The sequence below is a fragment of the Hippopotamus amphibius genome, chromosome 16, assembly GCF_030028045.1.
Source record: "Hippopotamus amphibius kiboko isolate mHipAmp2 chromosome 16, mHipAmp2.hap2, whole genome shotgun sequence".
NCBI classification, from domain to species: domain Eukaryota; kingdom Metazoa; phylum Chordata; class Mammalia; order Artiodactyla; family Hippopotamidae; genus Hippopotamus; species Hippopotamus amphibius.
The window spans coordinates 105,647-130,907 of NC_080201.1; the positions used below are offsets into that span (position 1 = coordinate 105,647).

The following is a 25,261-nucleotide window of genomic DNA, read 5'->3' on the forward strand; positions in this document are numbered from 1 at the left end:
GACCCACCTCCTCAGCTCAGAACACCAAACATGTCACGACTGCCTCAGGCCGCCGGGCAGGGCAGGGGCAGGCAGGTACCGCCCCCTCCACGTCCTTGCCATGACAGCCCCCACGGCCCCCCAGGCGTACACACACACACACAGGCATGCACACGCGCGCAGCAGCCCAAGGGGTGGGGGCGTGAGGGGATCTGGGGCGCTGGGCTCGCGGCTCCGACGCTGCTTAGCTCTGCTAAGGGACAGTGCTGGCTTCCAGTCTGACAGCCAGTCCAAGGGTTTTAAAATAAACATGTAACCTTGCTTGTTGTCCCCAAGGCCACCTGCCATGACCCCTTCTCCACTGAAGTGTTTCTGGGGAAGGAAAGCAGACTCCTCTGTTGAAGCCCTGGGCACGTGCTGGGTCCACGGAGCGCGGCTACAGCACGGCCTGCCGGGACGAGGGCTGCCCTCTAGGCCAGGACTGGGGCGCTGTTCCCCCAGCGTCACGGGCAGCAGCACGGAGGCATCTTCCAGACACCACCTTAAGAGGGGTCCCATGAGGACAGCCGCGCCCCCACCCCCACCCGAGTCTCCTCCCCGGTTCCCACCCTCCTTGCTACAGCTTCTGCAGAATCTCCTTTCCAGAGAGCGGGATTAAAATGTCACCCTGCGCTACGCCTTGCTGACCCGTCTCTCTCTTTCCAGCTAACTCGGGAGCTCAGGGGTGCAGTCCGGGCTGGGCTGGCGGGGGTGGCAGGGGCTGGCTGCTCTAGGAGCTTCCAGGAGCCCACACTCTGGCTCTCCCCCAGCTGAAGCCACTGGGGGCTCTGCTGGGACACGCTGGGCTCTTATTTGGGTCATGTTTCAGAGACAAGTGCCCTGGTTCTCAAGGTATTAAGGAAGTGAAGACCCTGCCCCCACAAACTCCAGCTGGCAGAGGCGCCCCCAAGAGGCTCTTCCGAACCCAGGACAGGTTCCCGGGCAGGCAGCCGGCAGGTGGGACCCGTCTATAAGCAGAAGCCCAAGGAGGAAGCCTAAACCCCACTGGTTTTAATCACTGTGAGATGCAGGCCCCGTGCCCCGGGCCAGGCGGTTCCTCCCGCAGGGCCGAGCCTCCCTGAGATCCATGGCCAGGTCTCAGCCCAGGTGGCGTGATGGCCCGAACGGGGTCAGGGGTGAACGGGGGCTAAGGAGACGAGGGGGTGTAGACATGGGGCGTGCAGGCAGGGGAAGGGTGTGCCCTGGGCCCAGGGAGGTGCTGCACCCAGTCTCCCAAAGGACAGACCCCCAGGCTTGCGACAACGTGGGGCCTTCCTGGGGTCAAGGGAAGCACCCCACCTCCATCAGAAGGAGCCCCCAAGACAGGCCCCGGCAGGACCCCACGCAGCGCAGCATACAGAGGCTGAGTAGTGGAGACTGCATTAGAGGGTGAGCCCCAGAGATTTTACAAAGTCAGCAACACACGTTTCACAAACAAGGTGGAAAGTGTCTGTCCCAAGTTGGAAACTTATTTTTGAGGGAAACATACCAAATGATTTGGAAAATCTCATCCCTGAGGCCCAGCGTGTGGCTCTGGCCGGGCCAGCGGCGGCAGGCACGTGGGGCGGTGGCCCTCCTCCCGCAGTCGGCCCGGGACGCCCGTCCACCCACCCAAGACAGCAGCTGCCGCTACCGTCGCAATTCCGACACCTGTGACGCCCCGGCCGTGTGCTGGGGCCCTGAGGGACCACTTCCACCAACCCTGGCTCCCCGCGGGCTGGGCCCTGGTCTCACTCCAGGACCAACCAGACAACGGAAGGCCTCAGCCCTACAGCTTAGCTACGACCCCCTCAGTGGCTGTCCTGTCACGTCAAGCAGCCCAGAGCTCCTGCTCCTGGATTATGACAACACGGGGCCACAGGGAATGCAGCTTCCTGGAGACACACAGTTGGTAAGGCCCCCACCCTGAGAACGGGGATGGTTTTCTCCTGGTGTGACCCCCTCGGCTCAGACCCCCACGGACCCCCCCCCACCTGTGGGAATGGCACGTTCCCTCCATAAGGGCTACCTGGCCTCCCACCACCCTAACAGCTATTCCCTTGACACCTGGCTCATATTTTCCTTTCCTTAATTCTGAACCGCATCAAACGTTGAGGATTTCTGAACTGGGCCACAAGTCCCTTCTCCATCTCTCCCCGAGGCAGGTAAGGTGACCAGCACTGACGCCCCCACACTGGGTGGCTGTCCCCAGCAGATGAGCCCACGGCCCACCTCGATGGAGGCCCAGGGGGTCCCACACGCAGGCCCCGGGGGCGGGTGACTCTCGGCCAGTGCCCTGCCCTGACTCGGGCACAGGAATCCCCGTGGCTCAGAGGACCCTGATCTGAAAACACCCGTCTGCAGTCATCACGTGTTTTAATTTGCTCTCTGGAGATGCTGGAGGCAGCTCTGCAGGCAGGAGCACCAGGCCGGGCTCTCCTGCACAGGGCACTCAGTGCCGCCCTCCTCCAGCCCCCAGCGCCAGCCCCTCAGCCCCTCGGGCAGGGACGCGTCCTCCTCCAGGCCGCCCGTGCCCTCCACGAGCTCCTCGTAGGCGGTCTTCTCCACGGAGGGCCGCGGCCCGAGCAGCTCCACCAGGTCGGCCCGCTCCAGCACCTCCTTCTCCGGCAGCCGCCGGCCCACCCGCACACCAGGAGCGTCAGGCCGCCCGCGCACCCTGCGGAGCCCCCTTCCGCCCCCAGGGACGGGCCGCCCCCACTCGCCACGTCCACCTGCTCCCTGGAGGCACGTCCGCAGATCCAAGGTGCACGCGTGCACGGAGCCACCGCGCCTCCCGGTCGATGAGCTGGGCCGTGGCCTCGCCGTCCGGCTTCTCCATCAGCGCCTCGTCGGGCCGGGGCAGGTCGGACACCTGGCCCAGCTTCTCGCTCATCCCAAACCGCACGACCTGGGGCAAGCAGGCGGCTGGGTGAGCGTGGCGGACAGCGGCCCGAGCCCCCGCCACCCCCGCCGCCGCCACTCTACCTGTGCGTGGGCGCTCCGGGTGACCTTCCTCGGGTCGTCCTGGGCCCCCGCGGTGATCGGCCCGAAGAAGAGCTGCTCGGCCCCCCGGCCCCCCAGCGTGGCGCACACGCGGTCGCAGAGCTGCTCCCGCGGGCACAGGTACTGTTCCCGGGGCAGGCGCTGGGCGCCGTCGAGCCCCTCGCCCCAGGGGACGGTGGACACCTGCCAGACACGGCGGGCACACCGTCACCCCCCAGGGTCCCTGGGCATCCGGGACCAGCCTCAGCCCCCTGACTGCCCGTCTCTGCAAGAGCGTGCGCGAGAAGGCCAGCACAGACGGGGCCCCCCCAAAGAGGACCGCAGACACCCCGCCGGCCCGCCGGCCCAGGAAGCCGTGGAGGAGCCGTGCCGTCGGGGACAAGCTCTGCGTGAGGTGAGGTGGCGTGGAACCTCCAGGTGTCGCGTGGCCAGCATCCAGACCCTCCTGGAACAGCAGCCACCTCTGCCCCCCCCCCCCCCCCCCCGCAGTCTTGTAACAAACCCTAGACCACCGCAGCCCTCCAAGAGTGAGAGGGGTGCCACCTGGAACACGCAGTGCCGACACAGCCACCCCAGGAGGGGAGCGGGCCGACCCTGAGCAGGGGGTCCGCGTGGCCAGCCTCGCGGTAGGCCACCGTCCTCCTCTCATCGGGCCGCAGGACCCGTGTCTTCTTCTCGAGACCTACAAGTCAAACTCATGGGGAGAGGCAGAGGACGGACAGGCCGCTGGGAGGTGGGCGCCAAGGCCCCATCCTGCACTCAGGGCGCGCTGGGGGCTGGTCAGAGCTTGTGTCCGAACAGGACAGGACCCGCAGCCTGTCCACTCCACACACGCGGCTCGGGACCGCCGGGTGCCTGTCCCTCCGCACCAGACGCTACGCTGTCTTCTGCTCTGCAGAAGCCTCACGCCCCACCCCGTTCACTGTGCAGACAGCAGGTGGCTTTGGGGGCCCATTTTCAGCCAAAGGGATTAGGTACTCTCTGTGGCCTGACCAGCGATGAGGCCGGAGGCAGGGAGACAGGCGCATTCTCCACGCCGCCTACGCCCAGACACAGGCAGGGGGCAGCGCACAGAGAAGACAGGCGACGCGTGCGAGCCGAGCGTCACGGCTGGGCAGCTCGGCGGGGCCACCAGGACAGCGTCGAGCAGCTGTGGTGACCGCCCGGGGTTACCGACACTTGTCTGTACACGTCGCACTTCACAAAACAGTGAAGCGAAGACAAAGCAGCCCTGCCCACCTGCAGCCTGGACGGGCTGGCTCTCACAGCCGTGGGCAGGGTCACGAAGGACGGCTGCTGGCCACTCGGACGCCTCCCTGACCTCCGACCCCGGGAGCGCACCCGGGAGACCTCCCCCCACGCTGAAGCCTCCATCTCCTCAGGGCGCGCTGGCCCAGGAGGAGCACTGGGGCGGCCCCTCGAGCTTCCCAAGGAAGCACCCAAAACCTTCCTCTCGGCCACAGGCAGCCCCCGAACCGGAGTCTGATTCAGCGCCCTGGAGGTTACTCCTCTTTGAAATTCTAAACGTTGCTCTAGGAAAAGTCTTGAACACTGTCCACGGCTGCAGAGCACTGAAGTAAAAACGGCGCCCCAGGGCGGGCCCGCTGCAGGTCAGAGCTGGAAGCACCCCACTCACCTCCGACGACCCTCTCAACCGCCTGCTCGAAGTGCTTCTCCCGAACAAAAGGACTGAGGTGGCGGGCGGCAGTCAGGGCCGCTTCATCGCAAACGTTCGAAATATCAGCACCTGACCCAGAAAAGGGAAACGGGCCCATCAGGGCCCCGGGGCAGACTCAGGAAAACCCGCAGCAGAGGGACCAGAGCTGAACTAGGTCAAGGGCTTGAAGCAAATGGGACCTGCTTTGTCAGTCACCGTTGCTCTTAGCCAGCGTTTTAGTTCAATGATTTACTGAGGTATGATTCGTTTAACATAAAATCCATCCATTTTAAGCGCACATTTCAAAGACTTTTGGTAAATTCATCAAGATGGGCGACTATCACTCTAATCCCACCTCAAACGTCCCCACCACAGACGCGATGTCTGTGGCGGATCCTGTGCCGCGCCCGGCCGACCACGAACTGCCTTTCCGTCCTCTCTGTGGGTTTGCCTGCTCTGGGCGTTTCATGTTTCTTTCACTCGGCACAGAATTTCCACGTTCATCCACTAACACAGCGGGCATTGGTGTTTCATCCCCTCTCGTGGCTGAACCAGCTTCCACCACACGCACAGCTCCCCAGAGGCACCCACAGGAGATACCAAACCCCACGGACGCGCAAATCCCCGACCCAGCCTGGCCGGTGCAGCTGGCCCTGTGCACACACACCTGTCTGGCCTCGCACTGCCGGGCACCAGCGTGCTCTCCACCTTTTGGCGCTTATGCAGGATGCCGCTGTGAACACCCGTGTACAAGCCTTTCTGTGAACGTTTTTTCATCTCTTAGACACCTAGGAGGGGAACTGGGGGTCACACAGAAACTGTATTTCGCTTCCTGAAGAAGCACCAGGCCGCGTGTCACACTGTGACCCCCCCCAGTGCCATGTGCGCGCAGCCACCGCCCACACCCCTGCCAGCGCCTCCTCCCGCCCCCACGCCATCCTGGTGGGCAGACGCGGTGTCACGGTGTGGTTTTCACACACGTTTTCCTCAGGACTAATATCGCTGACCTTTTTATGTGCTTTCTGGCCATTTGCATCTTTCTTTGGAAGAGCGTCTATTCAAATCCTGTCCCCATTTTTAAATTGGGTTCTTCGTATATACTGGATTATAGACCCTACCAGATGCATCCTCTGTGGGCTTTTTCACCACCTCAGTAATGTTCCTTGATGCACAAAAAATTTTCATCTTGAAGAAGTCTACTTTGTTCTCTCACTTGTTGCTTGTGCTTTAAGAAACCACTGCCAAATGCAAGGTCACGAAGATTTTCCTTTCAGGCCTTCACAGTCCAGCCCCACAGCTTATGTTCCTTGTCCATTCTGAGTTCACTGCTGAATGTGGTCTGCGGTCCAGTTTCATCCTTTTGCTCGTGGAGACTGTTGTCCCAGCACATTCGATTGAACAGACTGTTCTTTCCCCATCAAATGGTCTTCACATCCTTGACAGACACAGCTGGGCGAGATGGACAAGCTGTACCCGGGCACGCAGTCCCGCTCTTCTGGGCTCCGCCCGCCCTGTTTACAGGAGCCCTGCAGGGAGATCTGCGCTGGGGGAGCGTGTCTGCCAGCTCTGCTCCGCACACGCTGTGCTGCCACCGGATCCCCGGGCAGCCCCACGGGAAGCGGAGGGTCAGTGTCTCCCTTTCCCGCTTTAACAACATACAAACCTTCTGCTCCCACACAGCCCCTCCCACCTTCACGGGTAACATCTTTTCACACCGTGTGCCTAGGAACAAGGACGTGTCTGTATGGTCTTCCGCGCCTGCCCCCCAACCCATAAAGGGAAGAGAGAGGGGCTGCACACGCCAAGCACAGCGACACGGCCTTCGTGCTCACCGAGCCGCTGCCTCCCCAGGGCTCTTCCTCACGCAGCTTCGAGTCCCTGGCCAGCGCCCTTCCGCTTCAGCCTGAAGGACTCTAGCACTTCTTGTAGGGCAAGTTTAAATATAAGAAGTTCCCTCCCCTTTAGAAAATACCTGGGAATGCCTTAATTTCTCCTCACTATTGAAGAACAGTTCTGCCAGGTCCACTGCCTTCGGGCCTCCATGGCTTCCAAGGAGAAATCGCACGCTAACCTTACCGAAGACCCCTCCCCATCACGTGCCCCTTCCCACCTGCTGGTTTCAAGAGTCTCTGCTCACGGGGCAGCACGCCGCGGGGCCGAGGCCCCATCACACGGTGCTGCGGGCGGCAGGAGGGCACACAGACACAGGCCAGCCCCGGGCGAATCACCTCCGAGGCCTCTGCTGTGTCCACCAGACTCAAAGTTCTACAGACAAGGGTGGCACCTGCCAGACACCACCCAGCGATGACACGGCCGGCCCCGCACGGCCCGCCTGGCCGCACTCACCTGTGAGGCCTGGAGTGAGCGCCGCAAGCTTCCTCGACAGGGCTTCCTCACGGAGGCTCTTGTCCAACTTGAGCGGATGCAGGTGGACCCTGAAGATGGATGACCTGCCTCTGATGTCAGGGGGGCCTAAAAGAGAGAGGCACAGACAGCCAGGGCGGGGTCACCTGCAGCCACTTCACTAAGGCCATGAAGGTCCTCGCCTGCGTGTCTGCACTACACACTCAGCTGTCCAACCGGGGCTGAGGAGCTCGGGGTGGCAGAAACCACCCACAGATCACATACGTTCAGCTCTTCAGTGCATCAAAGACCTTCCTGACCACGGAGGCTCTGGTCCAGGCAAATGTATCCCCAGGACAGGGGCCCCACAGCAAGCACGACTCGGGCGGCCCTGGCAGAGACGCAAGGGCCAGGGCGAGTGCTCCTCTTGCAAACCACCCCTGACTTTCTGTCACGGTGCACAAAAGACCAAAGCTGAGCATCCAAGTCAGCCACCCGCCCCCCCCCCACCCCACATGGACTGCAGTGACCTTCCCCCGGCCCCACCCACACCTGTCCCTCCCAACGTGGAGGACACGCACGCACCTCCCGTGTTTCACAGCGTCGTACTGACTGCTTTGGGACCCCAATCAAAATCTCCTCCAAATACCCAGCTAACGATCTAATCAAACGTCTAACCCAGAGGCAATGAAGAGCCAAGCCTCAGCACCCAGGCGTCCAGGACACTCACCGATGTAAATCTGACGGTCAGACCGGCCGGGGCGTGTCAGGGGTGGGTTGAGGATGTCGGGGCGGTTGGTGCCGGCCAGCACGACGACATCCGTGGCAGAGCTGAAGCCTGGACGTGAGAGAAGCAGGTGAGCCCGAGGAGGGGGCCCAGGCCGGCAGGAGCCTCTCCTCCTCCAGGCTCCTCCCCTGCACACCGGCCCCCATCTGCCTAGGACCACTGCCTGCCCTGGAAGCCCCATGCTGGGCCCGCCTCTCCACCACACAGGCTGCTCAGCGAGCGGAGACACCCACGCCGGGGGCAGGAACCAGTGGCTCTGGTCCCCGCGGCCCTGCCGCTCTGCCTGAGGCACGTGAGCACTGGTGGGTAACTGGATGCCGTCCTAATCCATTCCTGACAGCACACAGTGAGCTGCAGGGGCCAGGCTGCTCCTCCACTGTCAGCGCCCTGGGCCCCTGCGGAGACCTCCCTGCACCCAGGTCCTAGACAGCTTGCCAGGCCCACGGAGCCAGACGGCAAGGCAGGCGGGGCGCACATGAGGGCGAAGGCCTGAGTTCACCAGCCCTCGTCCTCAGAAGGGCCTGCTCACGGGAGCCCTCGGCCACCTCTGGGACCTAGGACTCAGGGAGCACCCCCGCTGCTCCCTGAGAAGAGGGGCTCCCTGAGCCTCAGCTGTTTTTGCAAACGTGTGGTTTCTACCAAGCACCTGCCTTCCTCCTGGGAGGCCGGGCTCATGGCACGTGCTCGGCAGAGGCTGCCAGGTGACTAGCCCCAGGGGAAAGCCCGTCCTGGTGGACTACACGCCGGAGTGTCGCCCAGCCCCCTGCCAGGGAAGTAGCTGCGCCCTGAGACTCAGTGGGCAGAGGGCTCCAGAGGCTGTGGCCAGTTTCCCTGGCCCCAAGGCACCCACTCCCCGTGGTCCTACTGTGTCCTGTCACCGTACTCAACTGTGCTCATGAATCCAACTAAACACGGAGTCCCCCCAGTGAATCACCAAACCCGAGGTGTCGTGTCAGGCACCCCGCCCAGCGCCAAAGCCAAAGTGAGGACAACACCTGCCAAAAGTCCAGCAAAGGCTTCTCCAAACTCAAAAACTAGCACCAACGCCTGGATGCTTCCCATAAAGCTTCAGCAGCCCTGATGGGCCGCCACGTGGAGCTAGGACCTCCTTGAGCAGCAGCCCCGAGTGGGAGAGAGGAGAGGGGTTCTAGGGCAGGAGGCGGCCTGAGTCAGGGAGGCAGCAGGACAGAGCCTGCTAGACGTGGAAGGGGCCTGGAGGTCGGCCCCGTCCTGTGCTGAGCTCTGAGGCCAGCGCCCTCCACCGTGCGTGCCTGAGAACAGCCCTCCTCAAAGCACTGCGAGCAGGGGTCCTCGCCCAGGAGCTCCCGCACGGAGGGAGCGCCCTGGGGGCTGTCGTGTGGCCGCTCACCGTCCATCTCCACGAGCAGCTGGGTCAGGGTGTTCTCCTGCTCGCTCTGGCCCCCGAAGAACCCGCGGCCACGCTTCCTGCCAATCGCGTCAGTCTCGTCAATGAATAAGATACATGGGGCGTTTTTTCAGGCCACTGCAAACATGTCACAAACCTGAAACAGGAGTCCACGCAGGGGCTGCTCTGTCACCGGTACCAAGACAGAACTAAGAGTTCACCAAGCTGAGCCCTCGCCTCTGGAACTCGACTCCACCTCAGCTGCTCTGCCCGCCGCCCAGGTCCCCCTGCACATCCATGCTCTGCTCTGCGCCTATCACCAGAGTCCCACACGAAGCCCAGGGCAAGGACAAGGGCACGTCCACCTACCCGAGCTGGCCCGACGCCGACAAACATTTCCAGGAACTCGGACCCGTTTACAGTGATGAAGGGCACACTGGCCTCCCCCGCAGTCGCCTTGGCGAGAAGCGTCTTGCCGGTACCAGGAGGACCAGTGAGCATGGCTCCCTGAAACAGAAAGGCGACAGCTGGTTCTGAAAGGGCCCAGACGGAGCCGAGGAGAGGGTCGTGTTCTAAAGCAGGCCGGTCGGCTGAGGTTTGCTTCCCACTCGATACCTCCTGCTTGTGATATGAATGCGGGCTCATCATGAGAAGGTCACGTGCTGCAGACACAGGACAGCCTCCCACACCCCCAGCCCAACCGAGCAGGTGATTTCTCCAGGCAACGCTCCCAGGGCAGGACTGGCTGCATCTCGGGGTCTGATGTGCTCTGTCAAGTGGCTGTATGAGACACACCACTCACACCAGGACGGACAAGCCCCCAGGCCCCAGACGTGGTGGCGTGACTCTGCCCGGCTGGCCCAGCGGCAGCTGTCAAGGTGTGTGGTCACCGGCACCTGTGCTCCCTGGTCGACAGCCCGCCTTCTTCTGTGCTGACTCAGGGTGTAAAAGCACAACGCACGTTCCAGTCACGCGCCTCGGTGTTCCTTTGGGGGATACTGTTACGCCAGAAACTTGAGAGATTTAAAAGGGTCTCATATTGTTCCATTTCTAGTAGAGGGTGTGGGTCAATATCTACTTCTTTCAAAGGAGCCCATGAGGTTGTTTTTTTAAGTCTTTAAGAACAAGACACGTAAAGGTGGGGAGCAGGGAGCCACAGAACTCGAACCCACAGGGTGTCAGGGCCCCAGGGCCCCGTGAACGTGGACACGGCTTCACAGAGGGTCTTCACCCCCCATCCCTGCCCGTCTCCTCAAGGCAGGGGCCGTGGGACCCAGGGTGCCTCCTGTGCCTGCCGCAGCCGGGCTTTCCAGCCAACTCTCCCCAGGTGGCCACACAGAAGCTCAAACCTCCTGCCCGCTCATCCCCCGCGGTCAGTGACGTCCTCCTGCTGTCCAGGATGCTCTGGGGGGAGCACGGGGCCGCCAGGAGGTCAGTGCAGTGAGCGCTGCCCACCCCCAAGAGCGCGCAGCCTGGTCCAGGGCCCAGGGATGCCCCAAGGGCTCTGTGAATCTATTCCACGTGAGCTGCTAAACGTTCTGGGAAAAGGACTCACAGCTTCTGCCAGGCCCTCAAAAGGTCCCTAACACCCAGAGGCACCTGCAGGTAGACCCAGCACCTCGACCTGTGTCCACACCCCACACCAGTCCCACTGCTGGGCCATGGCTTCCTGAGAGGTGCCTGCATCTGATCCCAGACCCATTTACGAGTTGTACTTGATACTTGACGGCGTTTTCTCTTGTTGTTGTTTTTTTCCACAACACGCGGCTTGCAGGATCTTAGTTCCCCGACCAGGGATTGAACCAGGGCCTCGGCAGGGAAAGTGCCAAGTTCTAACCACTGGACCGCCAGGGAACTCCGTGTGCTTATTTTAATTGTACACTTTAATAATAAAGTTGTTTCTTCAAAAACAAAGTCAAAGGCTTTAGATGATAAAGCAACATAGGCAAACGGTTAAAGAAAAAAATGCTGTCAAACTGAATGGATAGAAAACTGAAAGAGTAAGAAAACGTCATAAAAATATGGGATCCTACACTCAGATCACTTCTAAGTTCTCAGTTCATCACAGAGAGACAAAACTACAACCGGTAAGTGCTCCGGGCAGGAAATTTAACAGAGAATTTGATCACTGGGGCCAAACTCAAAGGAAGGGCTGTCCTCTAGACACCAACAAAGACGTCCGTTTGTACCTGAAGGTGAAATAAACACACTCCAGGTGGGCGTTCACTGCTCCTGTGACTCCAGTCTTATAGTTTGAAAGTTAATCAGAGTCGAGGATTTTCACTCTTCTACTCTGCAAATGCTATTTCTACACCCCGCTGTCATTAACAGAACACAGAATCATTACCAAGTGCTGCTTCGCCCACAATGAACCAGGGTGAGGTTCAGAGCCTCGCCTGTTCCCTCAAGTCAGTACCTTCGGAATTTTGGCCCCGAGGTCCTGATATTGCTTGGGATTCTTCAGGAAATTCACAAACTCCATGATCTCCAACTTGGCTTCTTCACAACCAGCCACATCTGCAAAGCGCACGCCAACGCTGCTCTTTAGAGAGGCCCCCTCCTTGCCCGCCACGCCCAGCCCCCATCGGGCCCCTCCTCACGGCACAGAGGAGAATGCCAGTCAGCAGAAGGGTGGGCACCGGGCTTCGCAAGAAAGACCTAGAAAGCCCAAGAAAACCACTGGTCACGTTCCCTCGAGACGCCATGAACTCTGCCTCCAGGCCGCAGGCAGCGGCCGGCTGCAGAACTTAGTTCTGCTACACACAGGGGAGCAGCTTCTTTCTTAAACGTGCCAGTCTGTGCATGCAGCTTCTCCATCTACACACATCTGTCAGCCCGACTTCACCTATGGGGTGGGCAGGGCAGCCGTGGCCCCTCCCTCAGAAGCCCCCCCAGACCCAGCACGGCCTCCCCCAAGCTAAGCCCTTCCCAGCCCCTTCTTTCCTCAATAAAAACAGCACTAACACATTTCTCTCCCCCCGCAGACACTGACTGCAGGAGGACCCTGTAACACGCCTGAGCGGGCTCAGCAAGCGCGGCGTGTCCAGCACCAGGCCCGGCCACGCCCCCTCACCCACCGCTCTCGGTGGTGTAGCCCATGGCCGTCTGCACAGGAACGCGACGCCCAGCTCCCAGGGGGCGGTCTCCAGGGTGCGCTCGCAGGTGTCCACGCTGCGGATGCTGCACCACACGGACTTCTGCAGAGACGGAGGAGCCAGAGGCTGTGAGAGGCACCCCCGTCCCCCGCTCCTCTCCCAGCAAAGCCTCCTGTCCTGGTCCCAACCACAGGCTTAGGTTTTTGTTTATGTTTTTGTTTTTTTTTAAGAACTTTTATTGAGATACAATTAACAGACAATGAACAGCATATATTTAGAGTGTACAACTTGGTATCCCAATCTCCCAATTCATCCCCCCCCAACCCTCCCCACTTTCCCCACTTGGTGTCCATGTGTTTGTTCTCTACACCTGTGTCTCTATTTCTGCCTTGCATTTCCTCTTTCATAGTTGTTAGCATTTGCCTTATGTATTGAGGTGCTCCTATATTGGGTGCATATATATTTATAATCATTCTCTCCTCTTCTTGGATGGATCCCTTGATCTTTATGTAATGTCCTTTCTTGTCTCTTGTAACATTTTTTATTTTAAAATCTATTTTATCTGATATGAGTATCGCTACTCCAGCTTTCTTTTGGTTTCCATTTGCATGGAATATCTTTTTCCATCCCCTCACTTTCAGTCTGTATGTGTCCCTAGGTCTGAAGTGGGTCTCTTGTAGACAGCATATATATGGGTCTTTTTTTTGTATCCATTCAGCCAGTCTGTGTCTTTTCGTTGGGGCATTTAGTCCATTGACATTCAAGGTAATTATTGATATGTATGTTTCTATTACCATTTTCTTAATTGTTTTGTTTGTGTTTTTGTAGGTCCTTTTCTTCTCTTATGTTTCCCGCTTAGAGAAGTTCCTTTAGCATTTGTTGTAGGGCTGGTATGGTGGTGCTGAATTCTCTTAGCTGTTGCTTGTCTGTAAAGCTTTTGATTTCTCCTTCGAATCTGAATGAGATCCTTGCTGGGTAGAGTATTCTTGGTTGTAGGTTCTTCCCTTTCATCACTTGAAATATATCGTGCCACTCCCTTCTGGCTTGTAGAGTTTCTGCTGAGAAATCAGCTGTTAAGCTGATGGGAGTTCCCTTGTATGTTACTTGTCATTTTTCCCTTGTTGCTTTTAATAACTTTTCTCTGTCTTTAATTTTTGTCAGTTTGGCTACTATACGTCTTGGCATGTTTCTCCTTGGGTTTATCCTGCCTGGGACTCTCTGTGCTTCCTGGACTTGGGTAGCTATTTCCTTTCCCATGTTAGGGAAGTTTTCAACTAGAATCTCTTCCAATATTTTCTCGGGTCCTCTCTCTCTCTTCTCCTTCTGGGACCCCTATAATGTGAATGTTGGTGCGTTTAACATTGTCCCAGAGGTCTCTTAGGCTGTCTTCAGTTCTTTTCATTCTTTTTTCTTTATTCTTTTCCACATCAGTGATTACCACCATTCTGTCTTCCAGGTCACTCATTCGCCCTTCTGCCTCAGTTAATCTGCTACTGGTTCCTTCCAGTGTATTTTTCATTTCCGTTATTGTGTTGCATATCTCTGTTCGTTTGCTCTTTAATTCTTCTAGGTCTTTGGTAAACTTTTCGATCTTTGCATCCAGTCTTTTTTCAAAGTCCTGGATCATCTTCACTATCATTATTCTGAATTCTTTTTCTGTAAGGGTGCCTATCTCCTCTTCATTTAGTTGTTTCTCTGGGGTTTTATCCTGTCCCTTCATCTGGTACAAAGTCCTCTGCTTTTTCATTTCTCTTATCTTTCTGTGGCTGTGTTTTTCAGTGCTACAAGACGAAATACTGCTGATACTGCTTGATACTGCTGTCTGCCCTCTCCTGGAGGAAGCTGTCTAGGAGGCTCGTGGGTGCTTCCTGATGGGAGGGACTGATGGTGGGTAGGGCTGAGTGGGCAGAGCTCAGTAAGACTTTAATCTGATTTGGTAGGCGGAGCTCAGTGACACTTTAATCTGCTTTTCTGCTAATGGGTGGGGCTGTGTTCACACCTTGTTGGTTGTTTGGCCTGAGGCTACTTAGCACTGGCGCTTACTGGCTCTTTGGTGGGGCTAATGGAGGACTCTGGGAGGGCTCATGCCAGTGAGCACTTCTCAGAACCCCTGCTGCCAGTGCCCCTGTCTCCTCGGCGAGCCACAGCTGCCCCCCACCTCTGTAGGCAACTCCCCAACACCAGCAGGTAGGTCTGGTTCAGTCTTCTATGGGGTCACTGCTCCCTCCCCCTGGGTCCTGGTGAGCACACTGTTTTATGTGCCCTCCAAGAGTGGAGTCTCCGTTTCCCCCAGTCCTGTGGAGGTCCTGCAATCAAATCCCGCTGGCTTTCAAAGTCTGATTCTCTGGGGATTCCTCCTCCCGCTGCTGGACCGCCAGGTTGGGAAGCCTGACGTCGGGCTCAGAACCCTCACTTTAGGGGGTGAACTTCTGCAGTATAACTGTTTTCCTGTTTGTAAGTCAACCACCCAGCATTTATAGGATTTGATTTTAACACAATTGCACCCCTCCTACCGTCTCATTGCGGCTTCTCCTTTGTCTCTGGATGTGGGGTGTCTTTTTTGGTGAGTTCCAGTGTCTTTCTGTCGATGATTGTTCAGCATTTAGTTGTCATTCCGGTGCTCTTGCAAGAGGGAGTGAGCGCACGTCCTCCTACTCCGCCATCTTAATCCTATCTCCACAGCCTTAGGTTTTACGTCAAAGTAAAAACACCCGTCCAAGTAAAAACACCCGTCGAGGGATGATGTCGCCTTCGACCCTCCTCTATCACCTACTCTTCTCCCTCCCGGGTCTCAGCTAGCGGCTGTCACGTGTTACTTGACAAAACGGAAGCACAGCTACAGCCTTAGGAGGGTCCTGTGCTACCTGAAAGACTGTTCCTGATGTGTGTCCACAAAACAAACAAGCACAGGTGGGTGCTGAGAAGTGAAGCCAGGGGAGGCATTACTCTAAAAAAAAAACAAAAAACTACACCTTGCTTGTTCTTTCAGCCACGCGGCTTATGGGATCTTACTTCCCCAACCAGGGGTTGAACCTGCGCCCTTGGCAGTGAGAGCATGGAGTCCTAACCACTGGACCACCAGGGAATTCCCAGAAAACTACACCTTAAACTAAAACCAACACCAAAACCTACCGGCCTTGAACACCGGCCCTGAAGGCAGTACTCACCTCAGACAATGTCCCAGGGGCGGGGATGACATGCACACACAGTTTGTTCACAACCTCCAGCCGGTCCACCTAGAGAAGAGACAATTGTCAGGAGAGCTGAGGTCCCAGGCGGGACGTGGCACCAACCCTGGGCCTTGTCCTCAGACGGGCTCCGCCCGCACAAGCTGCCCTCTGCCAGGGGGCAGCTCACGCTCCGCAGGACAGGTCTCAGGTTTGCTTCCTACCAACACGGACAAGGTCGGCCGCAAACCATTTTTCATAAACAGAAACAATTCCAGAGAAAGAATTAAAATGTGGCATACCTGAGCCCTAAGCCTCCAAACTGGCTTAAAACTCCAAAAGGAAAGGAGTTCCCTGGTGGCCTCGCGGTTAGGGTTCTGGGCTTCCTGGGTTCAATCCCTGGTCGGGGAGCGGAGATCCCACAACACGCGCGGCGCACCCCACCCCCCCAAACCCCTCAAGGGACACACGTGAAAATCCTGTACTGACCACAGAGCTGATTAGGTGGACGGTGCGTGCGGTGACATGCACAGCCAGAAAACAGCGCTCAGGAGGACGGCAGTGCGGCCCTAAGGCCTGCGAGTGGCTGTCGCCCCAGCAGCCCACCGCCCGGAAGCCACACGCCCACCGGGGAGCTTCGGCCAGACACGGCCTGCTGTCAACACCACCGTGACCGCGACAACGGGAACACGCACGACTGCACAGAAGACTCTCCCTGCCCCGCGGGACCCCTGCCCAGCTGACCTGTCACACCCCAGCTCAGTGAACCTGCCCAAGCGCACAAAGGACAGTCAGACAGAGGGTATAAAAGAGTGACCAGCCCTGCTTTCAGACTGGCCAGGAAGATCACAAAAAAGCGAGCCTGGATTAGCACAGACAGTGACTTCCTTCTTTATACGTCTATTTATTTCCCCCAATTTCTTTACATGCAGCAAGCATGTATTATATTTGTAATCAGGAAAAGCTACAATGCTGTTTTAAAATGAAGACTGCTGGGACTTCCCTGGCAGTCCAGCGGTCAAGACTCGGCACTTACACTGCAGGGAGTGTGGGTCTGATCCCTGGTCGGGAAACTAAGATCCCACATGCCATGCACTGCGGCCAAAAATACATCCATACACACGTAAAACAAAGACTGCTGCTGAGGTTTTGGGGTACTGCAGTTTTTTGTTCCCAAACAAGCCCTTCACAAAAGAACATCTGTTCCAGGTCAGCAACCTCTGCACCTAAGATGACTGACTTCTGTGACACCTGAGATGTTTTCAAGGGATCTCCTCAGACAACTTAGGAGAGGCTAAGAGAGGGTGCAGCCCTCACGTTCACGTGCTAGACTTCCCCAGTTCACGTGAAAGTTCCCCCAAGTGAACAGGATCTGGTCCTTGTCTAACTGAGCCAGGCAAGAGGGAGCCCCCAGCAGGCACCACAGGAGCTCAGCGCAGCCGCAAGCCTGCATCAGGAGCGCTGGGGAGGGAACAGCGCCCGACGTGCTCCACACTGTGTTTTGCAACAACCCTGTCAGCCACGTCAGGTGTGAAGGAAACCCTGGAACCCGTCCAGAACGCAGGCACAAGACACCTGTCTCCTCCCCACCCCCTGCAGGTCGCACCTGCAGGGGGCAGGTCCTTGGCAGAGAGGAGCTTCAGCAGGCCTTCCCCACCACGAAGGGAGCATCGCCACGGGCCTTTCTGAGGACAGAAGTGAGCACAGACAACACGGGCCCTGGCCACAGACCTAGCGGGAAACAAGAGCCCCTTGCGGACGTCACCACATGGACGGCGGGCCTGACTTCACAGTGTGGCCTTTATGGCAACGGGGCAGAACAGCCTCTGTGCTGGTGAAAGTCTACGCTCAAGCCTGAGCGTCCCACAGGACAAGCCTGGGGCTCTGCTGGTGTGACTCAGAGACCAGGCGACAGTGCTGGCCCCCGCGTCCCAGGGCCAGCCGGTGGGGCAGGGGTTCCCTAAGAGGAGGAAAGCTCTGAAGCAGATTCAGGACTGAACTGTAACAACAAACACACAGAAGTCTCAGAAGCCAAAGCGGACACAGGATGAGTCAGGCCGTGGTGCTGAAGGAGAGCGCGCGGGGCAGTGTGGCACCGTAGTACCCGGGGAAAGTAAAACCGAGTCACATCTGCACCCTGAGGCCAACAGGCCACATGCCTGGGCCACGCCGCAGGCCACCCCCTTCCAGCGCAGGCAGCGTGTGGATCCCCTCACCAGGCCTCTCGCCAGGTAATAATGCACAAAGTGCTTCCAGGTGATTTCCTTCCCAGGATCTCGGAAATAGAAGTAGAGAAATCCCACAGCCACACCTGCCCCCAAAACGGCCAGATTGCGGAAATCCTTGTCATCCCAGGGGACCTCTCCCTGTGGAAAAAGGGAACACAAACACGTGTTCCAGTTAAACGAGGGTGGGTTCTTTCACGAAAATGGCCATTTCCTTTCACAGACATGGGAGAAATAGCCCAAACCCTGCCTTCTGACACTGTGCCCGGCGGCCTCCATGTGCACAGCCAAACCTGCCCTCTGCGCATGGCTGAGACCACAAGAGCACCCCCGGCCGCACCCCCACACCCCCAACGGAGAGGCAGTCAGCATTCCTGAGGCAACTGCTCCTCTGGGTCTTTAAAAATTCAGATGGAAATCTCCCCAGTTTTAGAAATTAAATCCACTGCTTAGAAGAATCAAGATGGCGGAGTAGGAGGACGTGCGCTCACTCCCTCTTGCAAGAGCACCGGAATGACAACTAAATGCTGAACAATCATCGACAGAAAGACACTGGAACTCACCAAAAAAGACACCCCACATCCAGAGACAAAGGAGAAGCCGCAATGAGACGGTAGGAGGGGCGCAATCGCGTTAAAATCAAATCCCATAAATGCTGGGTGGGTGACTCACAAGCTGGAGAACAGTTATACCCCAGAAGTCCTGAGGGTTCTGAGCCCGACATCAGGCTTCCCAACCTGGCGGTCCAGCAACGGGAGGAGGAATCCCCAGAGAATCAGACTTTGAAAGCCAGCGGGATTTGATTGCAGGACCTCCACAGGACTGGGGGAAACGGAGACTCCACTCTTGGAGGGCACACAAAACAGTGTGCTCACCAGGACCCAGGGGGAAGGAGCAGTGACCCCATAGAAGACTGAACCAGACCTACCTGCTGGTGTTGGGGAGTTGCCTGCAGAGGTGGGGGGCAGCTGTGGCTCACCGAGGAGACAGGGGCACTGGCAGCAGGGGTTCTGAGAAGTGCTCACTGGCATGAGCCCTCCCAGAGTCCACCATTAGCTCCACCAAAGAGCCTGTAAGCTCCAGGGCTGGGTCGCCTCAGGCCAAATGACCACCAGGGTGGGAACACAGCCCCACCCATTGGCAGACAAGCAGATTAAAGTGTCACTGACCTCCACCCACCAAATCGGATTAAAGTCTTACTGAGCTCCACCCACTCAGCCCAACCCACCATCAGACCCTCCCATCAGGAAGCACCCACGAGCCTCCTAGACAGCTTCCTCCAGGAGAGGGCAGACAGCAGTATCAAGCAGTATCAGCACTATTTCATCTTGTGGAACTGAAACTCACAGCCACAGAAAGACAGAAAATGAAAAGGCAAAAGACTTTGTACCAGATGAAGGGACAAGATAAAACCCCAGAGAAACAACTAAATGAAGAGGAGATAGGCACTCTTCCGGAAAAAGAATTCAGAATAATGATGGTGAAGATGATCCAGGACTTTGAAAAAAGACTGGATGCAAAGATCGAAAAGTTGCAAGAAAAGTTTATCAAAAACCTAGAAGAATTAAAGAACAAACAAACAGAGATATGCAACACAATAACAGAAATGAAAAATACACTGGAAGGAACCAGTAGCAGATTAACTGAGGCAGAAGGGCGAATGAGTGACCTGGAAGACAGAATGGTGGTAATCACTGATGTGGAAAAGAATAAAGAAAAAAGAATGAAAAGAACTGAAGACAGCCTAAGGGACCTCTGGGACAATGTTAAACGCACCAACATTCACATTATAGGGGTCCCAGAAGGAGAAGAGAGAGAGAAAGGACCTGAGAAAATATTGGAAGAGATTCTAGTTGAAAACTTCCCTAACATGGGAAAGGAAATAGCTACCCAAGTCCAGGAAGCACAGAGAGTCCCAGGCAGCATAAACCCAAGGAGAAACATGCCAAGACATATAGTAGCCAAACTGACAAAAATTAAAGACAGAGAAAAGTTATTAAAAGCAACAAGGGAAAAATGACAAGTAACATACAAGGGAACTCCCATCAGCTTAACAGCTGATTTCTCAGCAGAAACTCTACAAGCCAGAAGGGAGTGGCACGATATATTTCAAGTGATGAAAGGGAAGAACCTACAACCAAGAATACTCTACCCAGCAAGGATCTCATTCAGATTCGAAGGAGAAATCAAAAGCTTTACAGACAAGCAACAGCTAAGAGAATTCAGCACCACCATACCAGCCCTACAACAAATGCTAAAGGAACTTCTCTAAGCGGGAAACATAAGAGAAGAAAAGGACCTACAAAAACACAAACAAAACAATTAAGAAAATGGTAATAGAAACATACATATCGATAATTACCTTGAATGTCAATGGACTAAATGCCCCAACGAAAAGACACAGACTGGCTGAATGGATACAAAAAAAAGACCCATATATATGCTGTCTACAAGAGACCCACTTCAGACCTAGGGACACATACAGACTGAAAGTGAGGGGATGGAAAAAGATATTCCATGCAAATGGAAACCAAAAGAAAGCTGGAGTAGCGATACTCATATCAGATAAAATAGATTTTAAAATAAAAAATGTTACAAGAGACAAGAAAGGACACTAAATCCATTGCTTAGAATCTCTGAATTAGTTTGCTCCAGAAAAGCTGTACAGAGCCCGAGCCTGCAGTCACTACTTCCTCGGAAAAGTGGCAGGCCACCTGGGACTGGTCCTCGGACTCACACAAACCTTCTGCATCCATTTCCACCAGGTAAAGTCATCCCGCTTGCCTCCTCTCTTGCCTCCACCCGCTCCAGGACCAGTATCCTTTGGTTCACTGGTTCCTAAGAGAAAAAACAAACTCTGACCTCAGAAAACAATCATATCTAACTGTCCAGAGAAAGAAAATGCTTTCCAGAAAAATTCTTTCCAACATACAATGTTGCTAACACTGGTGCCTTCTGGAGGTAAACAGGGAATGGAAGGAAAGTGGCTGGGGCGGCAAGGAGCAGAATGGAAACCTGGGGGCATCTCCCAAAGTGGGGAGGAAAACCTGCAGTGCCTCCTGGGATCAGGGCACGGGCCAGGTGGTGAGGACTCTAGGCCCACACCAACCCCAGACGTTTCCAGACAAGAAGGAAGTTTTCAAAGTTTCTTACACTCTTTGAAATCATGAGTGACTACATTCACGTGCAGTTGTGACCTAGGAGGCATCACCTTTTTTTTTTCCTCTGGCTGAGCCTCATGGCTTTCAGGATCTTAGCTTCCTGAACCTGGGCCCTCAGCACGCGTCCTAACCACTGGACTGCCAGGGAATTCCTTAGGAGGCATTACTTTTAAATAAGTGATGCGACAGGCTGGCACTCATGTCACCTACTCTCCTCAGAACACTTCTGACCCACAGACCAGATGACTGAATTCAGTTCCCAAGCCTCTTCCCATAACGTGCGTGGGTGAAGTAGAAACAGTTCAAATCACACCCATCCAGCCCCATAAGCAGCCCTGGAACCCCCCACCCTTCCGTCAGGTGCCGAGTACATACGGGAGGGATAGGTCTCACTTAGGACATGCCCGTCTGTGGTCTAAAGCCCCCATTACCTCCGAGTGCAATCAAAGGACCAGGTGGCCTCAATGGTCCTCAAAAGCTGGGCACATACGAGGGAAAAACCCTCCTCTCCCCATGTAACTAAATCAACTACACCTCCGATTAAAATTTCCAAAGGCATTTTATCGTACACAAAAATGACAGGGGAAAGGACATAAGACAAAGGCAAATAATTGCTATCATGGTGTCTGCCAGGCATTTACCTTTGTTTGACCCATGTGATACCTGCTTTTTAATAAGAAATATACGTTTGGTCTTCCTGGAAGAAGCTCCCAAACCCTTGTAATTTCTTAAGTGAGAAGAGAGAAGACGTCTTCTTGTTCATCGTAGCCCCTTTGAACCACATCAGCGTTCGTGTTAATGAGGTGACTTTCAAGGGTGGGGGCTGGGTGCCAGGGGACTGGAGGGTTGGAACTTGCAGCCCTCCCTCCCCACCTTCTCTGTGGTTTGAATCAACCACCAGTGATGTAATCAACCGTGCCCGTGAGACAGAACCTCCACAAAACCCAAAAGGGCAGGGTTCAGGGAGCTTCCGGCTTGGTGGAGAAGAACCTGCCCACATGCTGGACGGGGGAACACCCAACACTTCCCCAGGACGCTTCCCCACATCCCCTGTGTATCTCTCCATTGGGCTGTTCATTTATAACATCCTTTATACTAAACCAGCAGTCTAGTAAATAAACTGATTTCCTGAATTCCGTGAGCTACTCTACCAAATTAATTGAACCAAAGAAGGGGGTCATGGGAACCTCTGACTTACAACCAGTTGGTCAGAAGCGCAGGTGACAACCTGGACTTATGATTGGTGTCTGAAGTGGGTGTGGGGGGGGGGGAGGTTTGGATTTCAGGACTGAGCCTTTAACCCATGGGTAGAATCTGATGCCAACTCCAGGCAGAGGGTCAGAACTGAGCTGAGCTGTTGCAGAATCACTTGGTGGGGAAACCAGAAATAAAGAGTTGAAAGTGAAGAAGACACACAGGAACGTGTTTTTCCAAAGAACTTAGGAAACTAGTCCAAAACTCAGAAAATCATTCCCCTGGGACTCCCCTGGCGGTCCAGTGGTCAGGACTCTGCACTTCCACTGCAGGGGGCACAGGTTCCATCCCTGGTCGGGGAACTAAGATCCCACATGTTGCACAGTGTGGCCAAAAATAAATCAATTAATTTAATTAAATAAAGAATAAAAAAAATTCTGATGTAAAATTTTGACAGTCTGATCTGTCAAACTGTCCCGTTCACCATTTTTTTTGGAGGGGGGGGAGCTGTTGGTTTTCTAAGTCTGTGTTTCTTCTACTCCTCTTATAGAGTTTCTCAAACCCAAAATTTCTCAAATCCACAGGGACAAAATGATGAAGTTCTGGTACTTTAAGAGCACACACCACACTCACATAAGCAGCCATACTTCAAACCAGAGAGAGGAAGAGGAAGGGAGAAGCCGGTTTTCTTCCCAACTTCAGCCTGGAGTGATTAACATGCACCTCCGAGTGCTAAGTGCCTTGTGCTCTGCACTGCAAGCCCTCGCACACAGGGTCTCCTGAGAGACACTGAGCACAGCCCACCACCTGCGCTCACAGGCACACGTGCTCCTGTCCACACGAGGCCTCGGTTCTGCTTTCCGAACCTGAGACTCAGCTTGGCCCTCAGATGTGCAGAAACAAAGGTTTGCTCCCATGCACCCCCAAAGACCCACCCAGCAACTTCCTTCTGGAAGAGCTTCTTTTTCACCACCTTCACTAACATATCAACACTGTAAAGAGACGGGGCAAGGGACCCAGAAATGGGAAGAGCTGAGTGTGACTCAACGTGGAAGCCAGAAAATGGGAGGCCCAGGCCTCCCGAGCCGTCATGCACTCTGTCCCCACTTCCCACAATGCATGACACCAAGGAAGCCACATTTGTGGCTTATGCTGCCGACCACGGTAGCAGAAAGACCGGTACCTTTGGGTGGTTTTGAACACAGCCACCGGGAAACTGACGTCAGTCTCGTCTGCAGAGCCAACTGCTGAAAGTGGATCCCCTGGGGGCACTGAAACAGGAGAGAGAATCAGCTTCCTCTGCAACCCAGAGGGGCTTCTCCTCACAGTGGCAGTTACGGGTTCAAAGGGACCAGGATTCAGGCTGAGGTGTAATCCTGAGGCCTTTATCAGCTTTATCTCATTAAAAATATGATTCCAACAGGAGAAGCAAAAACTAAGTTCAATGCAGAAATACACGAAGAATTTTTAGCTACAGCTGTGAAAAAAAACTAATCACTTCCTGCCTGAGGCAATTTAGGTCACTGAAATTATTACAGCCTCAGAAACAAACATTACTCTAACATTAAAATCATGTGAAATTTAAAACCAAAAGGTTTCATGCTTTATCTTTGATCAGCCACAGGTTAGTGTCTTTGTCAGGAAAGCAAACGTTTTTCTAGACACTGTATTTTCTTTAGTTCTCACAGAGGAAAATAACAGTTTTTACCATAAGCTGCTAACAATACTTAACATCAGTTAAGCACAGAACTAAGGACAATTTCAGTTTTTCACTATCATAGGTCAAACGCGAGCATAGCAAAAACAAGCAAAATAAAAGCCACCTTGCTAAAAACATGCTCTGTGCACACTCATCAACCTAGTATTAACTGTATTCCAAAAAAAACCCCACCTAACCAAAGATTCAGGTTGACCCCAATATTTTATTACAATCAAACTGGATCCACAGGTGACGACACTTGTGTTACTTCAACAGTGCCATCTCTCACGGTGAGGCAGGCTATTTCCCAAAGCAAACTCACTCCCTAATGAGTGCATCATCTCCAAAGTAAATAGAGATGAGAGAGGAAAGTTCACTCCTGAAGACAGGACAAAAAATTGAACCCACGGAACGGCTTCGTCCTTCAATACTGTCTTAAAACCAAGATAACTTTCTCTGATCAGGAGTCCATTAGGAAAGAAACCGATGTGATCACTGCTCCCTAGGATGTATCAGTACAAAAATAAACCTTCACATACGGTATATTTCAGAGTATCTAACCCAGCGGAAGGCATACAATACAAAATACCTAAAAGTGAAGATGGGGGCCAGCTGAGGCCTTCCTTTCCCTCTCCTTTAAAGCAGGGTTAGAGCAGCTCCTACCGGCAAGGACACGTGTAAGGCCTAAAGGAGACAGTCCCTGTAAACCCCCTATCACGGAGGCCCTCAGTCTCAGCTACGATTAGAGTGGCAGGACGGGGCTGGACGAACACTGTTTGAATAAAAAACACAGAACACATCACAACACTCTTTCACGTCCGTTATCACAGCGGAGAGGAACCCTGCGAGATGCAGCAGAAGGCACGGCACCGGGGAGCCCAGGAGGACCCCGCCTCGCGGTGGGAGCGCGCGCGCGCGCGCGAGAAGACGCGGCAGGTCCGCGGCAGGGCGAGGCCGGCGCTCCTGCGAGCCGAGACTGAGGGCGCGGGCAGCGGCGGGGACTGGCGAGCACCAGGGCGGAAAGCGCCGCAGCGAGAAGGGCGGCGGCTCGGAGGGCAGGCAGAGACTGGCTCGGGCCAGCGGCGGCCGCCTCGCCGCGCAGGTGGGCTGGAGCCCCGGGGCGGCCAGGGGCACGGTCGCCGCCGCCGCGCCCCCGCCCCCCGCTGCCCAGGCCCCCGCGCCCCCGTCCCGCGGCGGCCGGCGCACCTGGATGGCGTCACCGCGCCGTCGAGCGCAGCCGCCGCCCCGCCGCCCGGGACCGGCGGGCCGCGCCTCCCCGCTCACCCGCTGGGCGGTTCCGAGCGCCCTCACGCCTGCCCCAGCCGTGCGGCAGCCTCGCGGGCCACCGCCGCGTCCCCGCCGCACAGCGAGCGGCCCGGCCGCCGCCAGCAGCCGCGGCGACACCCCCCAACCCCACCTTGCGCCGCGCGGGCGCGGGCGCGGGCGCGTGCACGCGCACCACAGCGGCGAAGAGGTCACGGGGCGCCACGCCCCCAGCCGCCCGCCGGAAGCCTCGCGCATGCGCAGCGAAGCCAAGGCGGGCCCTCCCCTTAGGTGTCTACTCTAC

General features: G+C 55.9%; 1 protein-coding gene across 1 annotated transcript; it reads right to left on the minus strand.

Annotated features, from left to right (window-relative positions):
• Positions 1–1,464: 1,464 nt before the first annotated feature.
• Positions 1,465–25,215, minus strand: LOC130838931 (AFG3-like protein 1). The gene is given in 19 exon segments (XM_057712656.1): positions 1,465–2,715; positions 2,768–2,905; positions 2,983–3,183; positions 3,594–3,682; positions 4,637–4,747; positions 7,004–7,129; positions 7,731–7,838; positions 9,157–9,310; positions 9,523–9,660; positions 11,570–11,702; positions 11,704–11,811; positions 12,227–12,269; positions 12,272–12,350; positions 15,416–15,484; positions 17,632–17,781; positions 20,384–20,478; positions 23,179–23,266; positions 24,493–25,111; positions 25,154–25,215. Coding segments are annotated over 19 exon segments (2,853 nt in total). The 3' UTR covers positions 1,465–2,373.
• Positions 25,216–25,261: the final 46 nt, after the last annotated feature.